Source organism: Diospyros lotus, chromosome 13, assembly GCF_014633365.1.
Source record: "Diospyros lotus cultivar Yz01 chromosome 13, ASM1463336v1, whole genome shotgun sequence".
In the NCBI taxonomy this organism is placed as follows: Eukaryota; Viridiplantae; Streptophyta; class Magnoliopsida; order Ericales; family Ebenaceae; genus Diospyros; species Diospyros lotus.
The window spans coordinates 35,823,140-35,837,698 of record NC_068350.1 but is presented as its reverse complement, the minus strand read 5'-3'; the positions used below and the strand labels follow the sequence as shown (position 1 = coordinate 35,837,698).

The following is a 14,559-nucleotide window of genomic DNA, read 5'->3' as shown; positions in this document are numbered from 1 at the left end:
GTTAATCAAGATATAAGATGAAAAAGTCAAGATATGAAATACATCTCGAACTTCTATCATTTCTAACATATTTGTTAAGCTTATCTGACAATTCTTAAGAAAACTATCTTGGGATCTCTTATCTTTATTTTTCAATATATGCATATCTCTCTTTCTCTTAAAATAAGCATATATTAGTCTCTACATATAAAAAAAAAATAACGCATGTGTTCTCTAATACATTCCAAAAAATTTAACAAACTTGATAAAAATTTTAGAATGCTTCCCAACTTTATCTTGACTATTCCATATTTTGATCCAAAAATCATTCCAAATTTATCTTGATACTCCCTTATCTTGCTCATTTTAACGAACGCTACCTAAACAAAGAAGCATCCTTGCCCTCACGTACTCGTATACGTCCTAAAAGTATAAACATTAAATATGCCACGGTAATCATAGCCTTCATGTACATGTGTGTGTATGAAGGTACCTGTCCAACGCATTAGCTATCTAAATTAGAGCCCAGCATGGCCTTCTTAGCCAAGTGATGCCCATTAAATACCCTCTCAGCCAGGCTATTTACTAAGTCCCCATTTGCACCATAATTAGGAAATCGCCCATCAAACTATGATGCAGCAATAGGATTCGTTGTGCAACAACACTTGCAGCATAGCTTATAAAAGAATATCATGGCATCCACCGGGTGCTCTTACGTACTTTCCAGCCTGGCCTCGATCAGACTTCTACAATGGAAGGGGCATTGCAGGATGAGATCCTGTGAATGGATGACAGACATATCGTGCAGTCATTTGAATCACCTGCAAGGAGCTATAATACTGGATGCCTATAAAGCTTCAACCGCTTCTTCAAGCTTTGACTTATTGCTCTTGGGTCGGCCACATTGTCTTACATTTTTGCTTGACAAGAGCTCCAATGCTTGATCCAGGGTCATCTCATTGGGCTTCATGTTCTGTGCACAAAGTTCAAGGATATAAAACCCACAAAACTTCGTACATATTAGCATATACATCAAATACATGTCAAAAGTGACAAATAGAGAATGGAAAACAGCTATATAGTTAACGTGTTCTTAATCCAACTGCCATTGGAAATGACTCAGTATCGCCATCACTAGTCTTAACACATGCTTTTGCTAAATGATACGTCCTAAATACATACATATAAGATATCTGGACTCATTACTTCTCCAACACCTTGCACAAGACTTCTCTAGAGAATCTTATAAGCTTTTTTTCCAAGTTAATAAAATAGAAAATTCAAATCTTTTTGTTTATCTCTAAACCTTTTTATTAGATGTCTCCGTAACTAGATAGCTTTCATTGTTAACTTACCAAATATAAAATTAAATTGGTTTTCATATATCTTAATTTCTCTCCACAACTCATTAGCTTGATCTCTCTATAATTTTCACATCTTCGAACAATCTTCTATATTCTTATAAATAGGCCCAAAGTGCTCTTTTCCACTCATTTACCATCACTTTTGTCTCAAAATCACATTAAATAATTTTATTAACCAAAAAATGCCATCTTCTCCCATGCACTTCCATCCTTTTATTGGGATATCATCTAGTCCAACTGCTTTAATATTCTTCATCTTTTTCATAACTTGTTTTATATTGTTTAGACAGATACCTCTATAGATCATTTAATTTCTATCTTTTTCAGAGTTACTAAAAAATCAAATGATATAATTCACCAAATGGATGTTTGTCGAAGTTGTGATCTATGTTCCTTTGACATTGTGAGATGACATCCATTCCAAACAACCACCATTAATCTATAAGACTGCACACTCCTAAAGGTTCATGTATTTACACGCCCAACAAAACCAATGGATCCTGCTATTGTACCCATGCACCATTTTATCAGCTTGTTCATCTCCAGCACAAGAGTGCTTGTGTAGGAACCACCATATTTCTGTAACACACTCATTACCTGGACCAATTTTTCTTTCTTTTTTTAATTTATTTTTTGGTGGGTTTGGATGCAAAGTTAAATTTGGCTAAAACTATTTACTGGTTAAGTGGCAGCTTTTAACATTTTTGGTCAGCATGACCACCCAGGGCACAAGAGTATATTATAAAAAAATATCATGGGTTCATTTAACAACTTATGTTGTGCCATATGATTCTCGATGCTTCAAGGTTCTCAAAACGTTATCTCTCACCTATCCAATTCAAAGAATTTTCACATTAACCTGTTCTATATTGACAAAAGTCCCTTTCTGGATGGCAAGCCTAAAGGGAATACCGGAGACGTTTTTTACTGAAATGAAGACAAGATAATTGTGAACATCTTATGCACATTCAATCAAATTAGAACCATTAAGAGATGGTTTTATAGCACCAGAAATTATGTACCAACAAAAAATATTGGATATGGATGAAACCAAATAAATTGTGACAGTTTTTAAGTGAGCAAGAGGCGTATATAAGAAGGTAGAAAGTAGAAAGGGGATAACACTCGCATAAAAAAGAAGGTTACAACAGAGACCTATATCCTTCATACATCAAGTACTCAAAAACTTCTATAAGTTACATAATTGATAAAATGACCTCACAATCACAACAAACCATAAAAAGAAGAAAGCAATATACATTTTTAGTTAAAGAACAAATATATACTTGTTTTTTAAAAGCAAAATAAAGCAAAGTAGAACAAAAAGGGGCCTTAAGGTGGTAAAAACTATACACTAGAGAAACAAAAAATGGTACACACTTAACCGTTAAAAGAAGAAGGTAGGTAAAATATAAACCTTTGCAAGGAAGATGGAACTATTCACACCCTTGAACACTTTCCTAATCATTTTCCCCAGATGCTCCACAAAACACAGGAATAATTGACCAAAAGGAACCTTTACAGCCCCGAGAATGCACAAATCCGAAACAAAAGCTAGCATAAGCCAATGTACTCTTACAATCAAGAAAACAGAACACCAACAACTCTAGCTACTTAGACATGGAGAAAATATGATCCCCCAACTTGTGGCTGCTTCTGCATATAACAGCAATCTAACAAGACCTACTTTCATTTTCTTAGGTTATGGAAGACAAGAATTTCTCCAAGGAAAGATCACCACACAAGGCAACTCTGGGAGGAGCACTCATTTTTCAAACTGCTTTCCAAGGAAAGCCAGATATTCTTTGTCATAAAACAGAGCAAATAGGAAATGCACCCCCCAGCATATGCACCAAATTCATTTGTGCACCCCCTTGCCCAATCATGGGATAATCAGAAGCAGACCAGAAACAGAAGACAATATTCCAAGTCCTCAAATCTGGGCCTGAAATGCAGAGACCATGCAAGTCCCAAGACAGATATTAAGGAATGATCAGCCACATTCATCTCCTTATTAACAGCAAAGAGAAAGAGAGCTGAGAAAAGATCACAGAGGGGCATATGACGACAGTAGATGCCCAACCAATGTACAACATCTACTGCACCAACCGAAGTCAACCCCTCAAACTATTCCCTCCCTTAGAGAATATACAACTAGAAATATACTCCCACCCCCTCATAAGGGAGCTCTGAAGAATGACTTCATAAAGTATAGGAGTCTGTACACGTAGTCAAATCCCCATCTCAAGGCTGTATTTACAATTGATGGGATAAATATCATATTGGAAGTCCTTTAACTTTACTCTATTTTCTAATCAACCATACTTTTATATTTATTGTTTAATTCTGAAACCTTTAAAAACAGATCAATTAAGTCAAATTAACAACTCCATGAATAGTTGTTCATGATGGGCTCAAATGAGGTAAGTTTAATCTTATATCCCTTCTGTAGTCAGCATGCAACACTAGATTGTCAATCTGCAATTCTCATACCTGTTAAGATGACTTGGCAATCATCTGGCTCTGATGGGAATCTGGTAGCCAATCCAACCATCTAGCTCCTACTTCCAACCAGGTCAGCATTTTGAAGGAGATGCTGCTAACCTCTATACTGATTGATTCTAGAATAATGCTCACACACAGTCTAGCTCACCAGAAATGAACTTCATTCATTGTAGCTTCACCTAGACCCATGAAGCGTCCATGACAATTGAAAATGGCTTCAAACTTCAAAGACTTCCAAACCCAAAAGACATGTCAGAATACCTTCTGTTCTGGCCCGTTTCCTACCTAACTCATCTTTCCCAGAGTTACAACCCCTTGTTTGCGAGCTCAATTTGAGCCTTAATGCATGCATTTCAGAGCCCAAATCTTGGGAGTTCATCTTGGCATCTCCAGGCAGATAGAGAGGAGAAGAGCATACCTCGACACTGTTGAGGTCTTTCACCTCCGTTTCAGTCAGCACCCTCCAGTGTCTGACAACCCAAGCTTCCAAATCTACAGCATCCAAAAATGGTCCCTCTCCTCCCAACTAGAGAACAAAACAAAGGTTTGTTTGAAGAAAGTCATCAGCTCACCTACTGAATCTGGGTCAATGACGAGGGGACCTTCTACCCACCACTATCAAAGACCTTCAGGTCTACAAAAGGCCAAGAGTTTTATCTAGCCACCACCTGGTAGGAGGAACTGACTGCTTTGAATCACAAAGAACCTACTATTATAAAATTTCTAAGAACAAGAGCCAACTCCTTCCACCCTTCCAAACCTAAAGCTTCTGGAGTTAAACAAAACCCAGTTACCAGACAAACAATGAACCTTCACTCCCTTGGGGCTGGCAAACAATGGCCGGGTACCTTCCTCCACTATTTGCCAGACTTCTATTGCCTGTCAAGAGGAATCTTGATCCTACAGGGTGGAACTCACCAAACAACACAAAAGCCATAGAACCACATCAAAGGTCTTCCACTCCACTAGGAAGATTTTTCTCCTAAGCATTCTTTCCTGAAGGCTACAACTTTAGCAGATTATTTGGTTTTTGAAGGAAAGTTGTACACCATTACTTGTCCCTAAAGGCAGTCACACCAAAGCATGTGGAATCAGTGGAAAGAAATACAAAATGTTTTTTTCCTTATTTAAATGATTGAAAATTCAAAATATTTTCATGTGAGGCTGATCAAATGTTTGACTTATTTAAATACATCATATTGTAACATATTCACAGAGACATTCGTCAGTAATCTAATGTTTGAACTTTGAATCACTAACACATATCATATTAAAGTATATTTGCAGACGTCTCCAATATTTTCAGAGAAATCAACAACGAAAACAACATATTATTAGTCAAACCACTGTATTCATTTTATTACAAGATGATCCAATAAATAATGATCACTAAAGGCTCTTGGTATTTGACAAGCATCACTTATTGAAATCTGTTCCCTTGCTTTGCCTACACTACTTGTTTTGTTGCATTGCAATTTCAGTGTAAGGCATGTTTGTTGATATTTTTGTACTTTGGGACCTCAAGATGACTATAAATGCTAAATTGTTCACCAGGACTTCCTATATATGTAGAGACATAGTTTCCTTCAAGTGTTGGAAGAAGTTTGTAGCAAAAGAGAAAGCAAGAGACCAAAGAAAATTTAGTGGGAAACCCTAAACATAACATAGGATACAATGTTCTTAGAGAAAATATGGCAATTGATAGATATAGATGGAGGTCTAAAATTCATGTAGCTAACCTTGTGGTGGTGGTTTTCTGTGTCAATACTTTTACAGGGGGAAGGGGGGCAAAAAAGTATTAATAATCTCTAAAACCTCACAAACTGATAAAATTGCTCTTAACCAATTATATGGGGGCCCAACATTGAACTGAGCTGCCTCTGCTAGTAGTCAAAAATGCACCAGCAAATGTTTGCTACAGTAGGCTAACTTGGTTGCTACTAGCTAATCAGCCAAATTAGCTTCAAACAGTTGAATGTGTAAAATAAACTGGCTAGGGGTACAAGATTGAAGTTGAACTCAGAGGAAATAAGTGCTGTAAAAACAATAATATTATTAAACAAATAAAAATAAAATAGACAAACCCATAAACATTTGACAAAGGCATGAAGAACAATATACCTTGGGCACAGACACAATGTTGCGACCATATCTGATGGTAAATCCAAACCTTGCAAGCTTCAGTATTACTGGTCTGCCATCCTCAGGGTGGTTTCCCTTAAATGAAGTCGGGCAAGATGAGTTTGATGGTGACAAGACTAAAAAAAAAAAAGAAGGAAACCAACATAAAAAATGAACACATACCAATGTCAAAGGATATTGCAGCAGCTCAATAGCATCCTCTAGGGTAATGGAGTGTGCATCTTTTATCTGAAAAAGTAAACATCTTTAATCATGTATGAGCTAAATTTTAAAACAGATATAGGCTATTAAGAATGTTGGAAGGCAAATATGACATCTCATTATTTCCTTTCCCCCATAGGTTGGAAGGTGACCAGTAAGAAACAGGCTTTGTATATATTCATATGAACTACCAATTGCCATTGCTTGGTGGACTGAAGCACCAAGAGTCGTTAGGGAGTATTCATAGCAACATTTTAGTGCATTCTCCTACATCCGACAAAATGGGAGGTTTGTACCCAAATAGGGCCTCAAATGGGGACATTTTGAGGGAGGTATGGTGATTAGAGTTATACCACAATGAGGCAAAGACAACCACCAGTGCCACCCTTTAGGTTGTAGGAAGCAAATACACCTTAAGTGGGTTTCCAAGCTTTGGTTCACCCTTTCAGTTTGCCCATCAGATTGGGGGTGATAGGCTGTGGACATATTCAACTTGGTTCCCAAAGCCTTCATAAGTTCCTACCACATCAGACTAGTAAAGATCTTATCACAATTTGAAATTATAGACTTAGGAGTCCCATATAATTTCACCATTTGATCTAGAAAAACCCTAGCCACCTCTTGGGCTATGTAGGGATGAGTAAGCCCTATAAAATGGGCAAATTTTGTTAGCCTATCAACAACCACCAATATGCTGCCCTCCCTTTTGATTTTTGTAAACCCTCAATGAAATCCATAGACACACTAGTCCATGCTTGGTTGGGGATAGATAGAGGTTGTAAGAGGCCCGGGTAAGCCACCACTTCATATTTACACCTCTCACAAGTGTCACAAGATAACACAAACTCCTTTACCTCTGTTTTAAGCTTGGGCCAATAAAACAATTGCCTCACTCGAAGATAGGTATTTTAAATCCTTGAATGCCCCTCCAATGGAGACTCATGTAAGGCCTGCATTATTCTCCTCTTGAGACCAGCATTGTTCCCAATCACCAATCTGCCTTGATATCTTGACATACCTTCCACCAAGGTGTATCCATCTTCCTCATTGGAACCCACAAACAATCTTTCCAGCAATTCCCTTACTTTTTCATCTCCCTCATAGCTGGTTACTACTTCTTGGCACCACTCAGGTACTATAGTGGTTATAGTAACTAAGCTTCCTTCCTCATGGCACCTTGAGAGTGCATTTGCTGCCACATTTTCCCTGCCCTTTTTGTACTATATAGTATAGTCCAATCCCATCAGCTTGGCCATTTCTTTCTTCTGTAGCTGAGTATGCAATTTCTATTGCAACAAAAATTTCAAACTCATGATCTGTTTTAATTATAAACCTGCCTCCCTCCAAATAATGTCTCCATTTTTCTATAGTCATTAACACTGCTAGGAATTCCTTATCAAATATACTGAACCCCATGTGCCTAGGACTCAAGGCCTGGCTAAGAAATGCCAATGGCCTTCCTTCCTGCGTCAATGCTGCTTCAATTCCTTTCCCACAAGCATGTCTCTAAATCAAAGGGTTTGCTGAAATCAGGCAACCCTAGGACAAGCACCTTGCTCACAGCCCCTTTCAGCCTCTCAAAAGCCTTCTCTGCCTCCTTCCCCCAACTGAATCCTTCTTTCTTTAAGAGCTCTATCAGGGGTTTACTGATAACCCCATAATCCTTCACAAACCGCTGGTAATACCCGATTAACCCAAGAAATCCCCTCAAAGCCCTTACCGTAGTTGGTTTGGACCAAGCCACCATGGCTTCCACCGTTCTTGGATCAGTGCTAACTCCATCCCCTGATATTAAGTGCTCCAAATACTCCACCTGACCTTGACAAAAAGCATACTTAGTCCTTTTGATAAAGAGTTGATTAGACCCGAGGATCTCAAATGTGGTTCTTAAGTGAGCCAAGTGCTGGTCAAAGGTAGAGTTGTAAACAAGTATGTCATCAAAGAATACGAGTATAAATTTCTGTAGATAGGGTTCAAAAATTTGGTTCATGAGAGACTAAAAGGTAGTTGGTGCATTGGTGAGCCCAAATTGCATCACCAAAAATTCAAAAGTGTCCATGGTATGTTCTAAAGGTTGTTTTTGTGTATATCCTCAGGTTTTATTCTACTTTGGTGATAGCCCGAGCGTAGGTCAAGCTTAGAGAAGAATTTGACATGGTGTAGTTCATCTAAAAGGTCTTCCACAAGAGGTATATGAAATTTGTCCTTGATAGTCATGGCATTAAGGTGGCGATAATCCACACAAAAACACCATGATCCATCCTTTTTCTTGACTAATAAAACTGGGGAAGCAAAAGGATTTTGGCTAGATCTAATGAAAGATTGGTGTAACATCTCCCTAACCATCTTCTCAATTTCTATCTTTTGGACTGGGGAATAGCATTAGCCATTAGGACCTAATGTTGATAGGTTCAACATTAGGTTTGAGGTTAAGAGCATGGTCAAACACTCGAGTAGGAGGAAGGGTTGTAGGTTCCATGAAAAGGTCCTCAAATAAATTCATCAAGAAGGTGTAGTTGGTGTACTTAATCATGCCTCCCCAGAGATGTGCTGACTGTTAAGTAGAATTCCCCTTGCACTACCTTGCTGTTATGGCCCTCTATTGCCACAATAGAGAACAATTGTGTTAGTTGATTCCATTTGCTCTTGAAGATCCTCTGTAGCCTCCTCCCAGTAATCATTTTACAAGTCCCAGCTTCTTTCCCTCTTCTTTCCCTCCTGTGATAGTCATTTTCCTCCCTTCTTTCTCAAAAGTGACCTCTATCCGATTGAAGTCAAAACTTATGGGACTCACCCCCTTCATCCAATCTACCCCTAGCACTATGTCACAACCCCCAATTGTAGAAGTCTGAGATCAGCCTCAAACTCCTCCCCTTGCATCTCCCAACAAAAGCCATTACAAACTAACTTACTTACCACTATGTTTTCATTAGCCACTGTCACGCTCAAGGGTTGGATACCCATGAGCTGACATTTCAACCTTTTAGCTGTGCCTTCATCCAGAAAATTGTGGGTGCTCCCACTATCTATTAAAATCATAATGCAGCAGTCCTTCACTCTTTCTTCTACCTTGATAATCTTGTTATTGGCTACCCCTTTGAAAGCATATAGTGAGATCTCTCCATTGTCTCCCTCCCCCAATTCTTCACACTCACTAGTCCCTTCTTCTTCCAGCATTTCCCCATCCTCTCCTTCCAAAAACAAGTTGACGTTTGCATTGGTGTCCAGGATAATATTTATCCCCACCCCTAAAGCACAAGCCAGCTTGCCTTCTTTGCTCAATCAATCTCCCTCCTTGCGATGTTGTATTGTGGCCTGAGCTTGATCCACCCAAACTCTTCACCCCTGTACTTCCTTTCACTAACTCCTGGTTATAGCCTTTTCCTCCTTGATTGGATGTCCCCAGTGTCACTTCAATTTGTTGTTGCCTTTGCTTCCTCATCAAAGCTTCCACCACCATCTCCTGCAACAGGGCACTCTCAGCTGCCTACTCCACTGTTCGAGGCCTTATCATTTTAACCATAGGTCTAAGGTCATCGCAAAGACCACTTATGAAACTGAACACAAAAGGCTTCGAAAGATGAGGATTGTGGTTAATCATTAGAGACCTCAATTCCTCAAACCTTCGTTGATAAGCCCTCACTTCTCTAAATTGTCTCAGCTTGTTAAACTCCTCTATAACATCCGTTATACTCCTTTCACCAAAACGTTCGCACAATTTTTCAAAGAATTCCTCCCAAGTATAGTTTCCCCTTACTCTAGTCCATCCTTGAAACCAGGCATCCACTACATCATTTAAGTATGTCGTGGCTAAGGTTACTCTCTGACCCTCTAGTATGTTATACCAATTGAACATCCCTTGACATTTCCTCAACCACCATTTGGGATTGGTCCCTGTTAACAAGGGAGCACTGGAATTCAGTTCTTTAGATGGATTAAACCTCTCACAACCGCACACACTCACGTATGTATTGACAGAATAATAACAGAAATTGAAAACAACAAGAACAGAAAGCAAACCACACGAGAAACACTAATCTTTATCCTAGTTCAGATCGTTCTTGGAACGATCCAACGTCCAGCCTTAGAACCTCTCTAAGGGCAGCCTTTGCTTTATTTAGAAATTGATCAGAACAACTAGCTGTGAACCACGAGTACAACTTGACCACCCCAAGATTACAAAGAACTATCAAAATCTAGCCTTTCCTCTCATACAATATTGCACTCCCTCATAACATGCACTCTCCAACACTGCCTTTTATTTATAGAATTAAGGGGCAGACAACCCAAGACAACTTAATCATGTTTGACATTACTGGTTTTAACCCTCCCCAACTAATTGAATTACCATTGGGGAATAAAAAACTGTTTATCTATACTTAGTTGCTTAACTTGACTGCCTTCATTGATCCTAGGCTTGACTCGAGGCAAACTTCTAACAGTCTCCTCAAACACAAGGATATCCATCCGAGGCATGGGGAACCCCAGATGATGAGGGTTGGTATGACCATCCCTTCCCATGTCCATCACTGATTCTACTTCCTCTTCCAAATCCACCTCAATTTCAGAGGTCCCATTCATACGATTCATCCTATTCCCTTTAGAATAGGCTCTGTTCTGTTCTCTCCCTAGGAGGAAAATCGGGAGAAATCCTTACCGAATTTTGGCAAGTAAACATCACCATGAATTGCTGCAATTGTGCTCCCATCCTTTGCATCTGAGCGAGAGCTCCATCCAAATGTCGTTCTAACCCCTCTATTGAACTCTCCATCTTGCAATCCATCACCATGATCGCTTTGTGATTTCGTGTAGACCCAATCTCCAATTGATCCTATCATAGTCAAGTTGATTTGTTGCAATTGCAATTTGAGATTCTTCATGCGGGTTCCCTCCGCCATCAGTTTGATTTCAAAAAAACTACGACTGAGAATTGAGCACTAATACCAAAATTGTCACGGCCTAAGCTTGACAATAGTCTTCGTCCTAATTCGGTATGAATTAGGAAGGCACAGAACAAAGAGCAAGGACAGAGAGCAATGTAGAATGAGAAAGGAGGAAGAAAGAGAGAGAAAGAATTAGAGAATGGTGAGGGAGAAGATAGAATTCTCTTCAATATTCTGGATACCTCAATCCACGAAGGTCGTTGGGGATTTATACAAGGTGTCGGAAGAGTGGATCCTTGTTGAGGTGGATTCTACACTCTTCCACGGTTGTAACAACCTTCCACTACACTATAACCACTTGCACATGGCTACAAACTAATAACAACTGAAATTATAGCAGTAAAAAATTTAAAAATCCCATAAACCATGGTCCTACTCGTGACATAAGGCTGAAAATTTTTAGCAATTATGGCATAGATAGAATCAAGGGGTATACACACATGTGAAAGGGAGGCTCTTTTAGGCAAGTATCCCTTCCTGTCCTCACCAAGTTGAATATAAAAGCCATAAGGGCCATTCTTCAAGAGAATCTGAAAATAAAAGTAATTTTCAGTACACAATTAGAAGCAGCTCTAAGCTTTTTCAACATGACAAAGATTTGTTCTTCATACAGTTAAACATGAAATAAAAACAAGAACCTTCTCATTTGATCCTGGATGAAGACCTAACAATTGTGGCTTCTCAACTGTTTGGTTATTTGGAGGACTAATCTCTTCTTCGTCATCACCATACAATGTCTTAGCAATGTACCTGAAACAAGGAAACCATCCAAGCTATTTACAATGACCAAAGTACAATAGATGTCTTAGCAATGGGGACTTATTACCAATCACTCTCCCTCCATCAACAATAGATGAAATTTGGGTGAGGGAAGGCAGGAAGAATTTATAATTTATGTTCCATAAACCTCAAAATGGTTAAAAGGCTTATATTTGTTAGGAAAAAACATAAGATGTTAATGAAAAAATTCCACTGTTTCCACCAAGACCCACTGAAACACTAGAAAACAGTTGGAAACAATGAGTTGCTTTGAAACCTAGAGAATCATCTAATAAACTTTTTCTTTTCTCTCATTTTCTCTAGAAGGAAATGATCAATTCAAAGGAGAATGTTGACTATAGGACCGATTATCACACAAGAAATCTCACTTCTCACAGCCAATTCACAATCACTAGAAACCGAAATAGACTAACAGATATTTAGAGTGAATCAAAACAATAACAAAAAGAAAAAAAGGAAAGAAACTTATCCTGGTTCAAGCATAAAATGCCCTACATCCAAATTGCTGGAGTCCTGACAGAATCCACTAGAAAGCAATAGGATACAACACTTCCTCTCGCACACACTTGGCTATCAATTGTAGCCTTCCTCCCAAGAATACAAGCACCGAGCTCTCCGCTCTCTCTCTATTCTCTCTAGAGCCCATGCAAGATTAATCAAAATGAACAAAATGAATGCTGAACGAAGAACAAAGAACCTATCAGCCTCTATTTATAAGAGATAAGAGGTGGTTACAATAGGGACTTAAATGCAAATACAAGAAATAAATGGGACTACTGGAAACAAACTTATGAGAATTAGTTCCGCTATATTTTAAACTCATAAAATATAAAATATAAAATTATTTCTAACTAGATTTAAAACCCTCTCCCGATGATTTGAATGCTAACTAATGCAAATCCTAACAGAGAATATGGACCTTGTTCGAAATTAAGGATGGAGCCAAGTGGTGTCAAGAAGGGGCATGTGTCCAAATCTCACTAATTAGACAAATATTATATCATATCACAAGTACCTGAATTTTACAATGTTCCAGACCTAGAACTGACCAGTAACCACAGGTTCTTGCTAGCCTCTCGCACCTATGGAAGAGGTGGAGGGACTGGTAGGCCTCACGGTGTTGAATCTTCAAAACCCAAGCCTCTAGATCTTCAAAATCATGGCGGTTTGGAGCTGAAACTCTCTGTAGAGAATTACTCCCTCGAATAATGCTGAAAACAGTTATAAAGTGGCTGAGAACCTCTACTTATACCTCCGTCAAGCTTCCAAGAGAAGCCAACTCCTATTTTGCAAATAACCCTTCCTAGAAGCCATTAATCTTTTTTAGGGAACCCCAACAAAACAATTGGTCTTACAAAGACACCTCAAAATTACAAAAAGGACCACAAAACTTACACCAAAATATGCCCCAAAAGCTGCAAATTACCAAATACCCCTAAGACCTACTTTGGAAAAAAAATACATGAAAATGAAAATTATGTACAGGTTTGCATCAAAATTTCACAGCACAGCTCTCTCCTCCTTTTAGCAACTAAGAAGAAACCTCCACCCTTTTTCTTAAACATCAAAAGTCTTCAAATCCACTTGGAATATCCTTTCCACTCTCTAATATCAGAAGTAAAACCTTCAGCTTATGTTTTTAAAATTAAAAGGTAGGCTTACTTAGCTTTTAAGCGATGATCAGGAAAGATCCTGGTCACCACAAGTGTCTCCAGGTGTCCATAAAATATCTAGTAGTAAAAAAATAAATAAAAGAAGTTCGAACAACAATCAAACATACATTTGGAAGCATCAATGCCCAACATGATGTGGCACCTTCACAGGAGTGTTTGTGCTTCTTAAGAGTAAAATTCTAGTGAAATTTATTGTTGTACTTTCCTCAATTTCCAATAGAGATATCTCTATCACTATAAAGATATCTAGTCTTTGTACATCTGCATGGCACCTCCAAAACCACAACTAGGAAAATTTTATTTTTAAGTAGGCAACATCAATTTCTATCTATGAACTACTATGCTAACCAGTTTACATGTCAATGATTGAAGCAAAAATAGATAGATTACTAAATAGTGTCATGACCCCAAGGATCCCCGAGGATAGAGTAGGAAATATAATGGTATTTAGCTTACATGCATTACCAAATTTTGTAATTTCCTTTCCTTTTTCTGTTATAGATATTTATTTTAACTATAGGCAGTTATGGTCACTGTTGTAACTACGCATAGGTGCATGTGCAATGCTGTGAGGCCATATAAGCCACAGCTACAGAGGATGGAAAGATATGTTGAATGATAAATGAATATTCTCATTTCTCCCTCTAGAATTCTCTCCCAATCTCCCTCTTGTGTTCCTTTGTAACTCTCCCTCATTTCTCTCTAATTTCTCCCCCAATTCTGTCCAAATGCCCTCTTCAATCGTTCTGTTTTCGATTCTATTCAATCAGATCCTTCTTGTTGGATTAGTTGTCAATTAGCTATTAGACTGTCTATGAATAGTAAACAAGTAGACAACTAGGCCATAATTTTAGGAGTAATTTTAGCCTTAATTATTGTACATTCCTACTATAAATCTAAATAGAAAGAGGCTAGACCTCACTAAGTTCTCCAATTCAACTTGGCATTAGAGCTACCATACAAACCCTAGAT

The 14,559-nt window shown here is 38.4% G+C and overlaps 1 protein-coding gene across 5 annotated transcripts in view; it reads right to left on the bottom strand.

Moving 5' to 3' along the window:
- Positions 1-245: 245 nt before the first annotated feature.
- The window catches only part of LOC127788620 (uncharacterized), a 30,866-nt gene continuing 16,552 nt past the window's right edge, over positions 246-14,559 (bottom strand). For 4 of the 5 annotated variants that reach the window (XM_052317113.1, XM_052317112.1, XM_052317111.1 and 1 more), the window contains exons 5-9: positions 11,773-11,884; positions 11,575-11,664; positions 6,153-6,218; positions 5,970-6,065; positions 246-952 (exon numbers count right to left, since the gene is read on the bottom strand). In XM_052317113.1, the coding sequence (XP_052173073.1) occupies positions 827-952; positions 5,970-6,065; positions 6,153-6,218; positions 11,575-11,664; positions 11,773-11,884 (490 nt within the window). In that variant the 3' untranslated portion in view covers positions 246-826. Of the gene's footprint in view, positions 953-5,969; positions 6,066-6,152; positions 6,219-11,574; positions 11,665-11,772; positions 11,885-14,559 lie in introns of those variants that run through there. The other variant, XR_008020434.1, reaches the window with a different exon arrangement.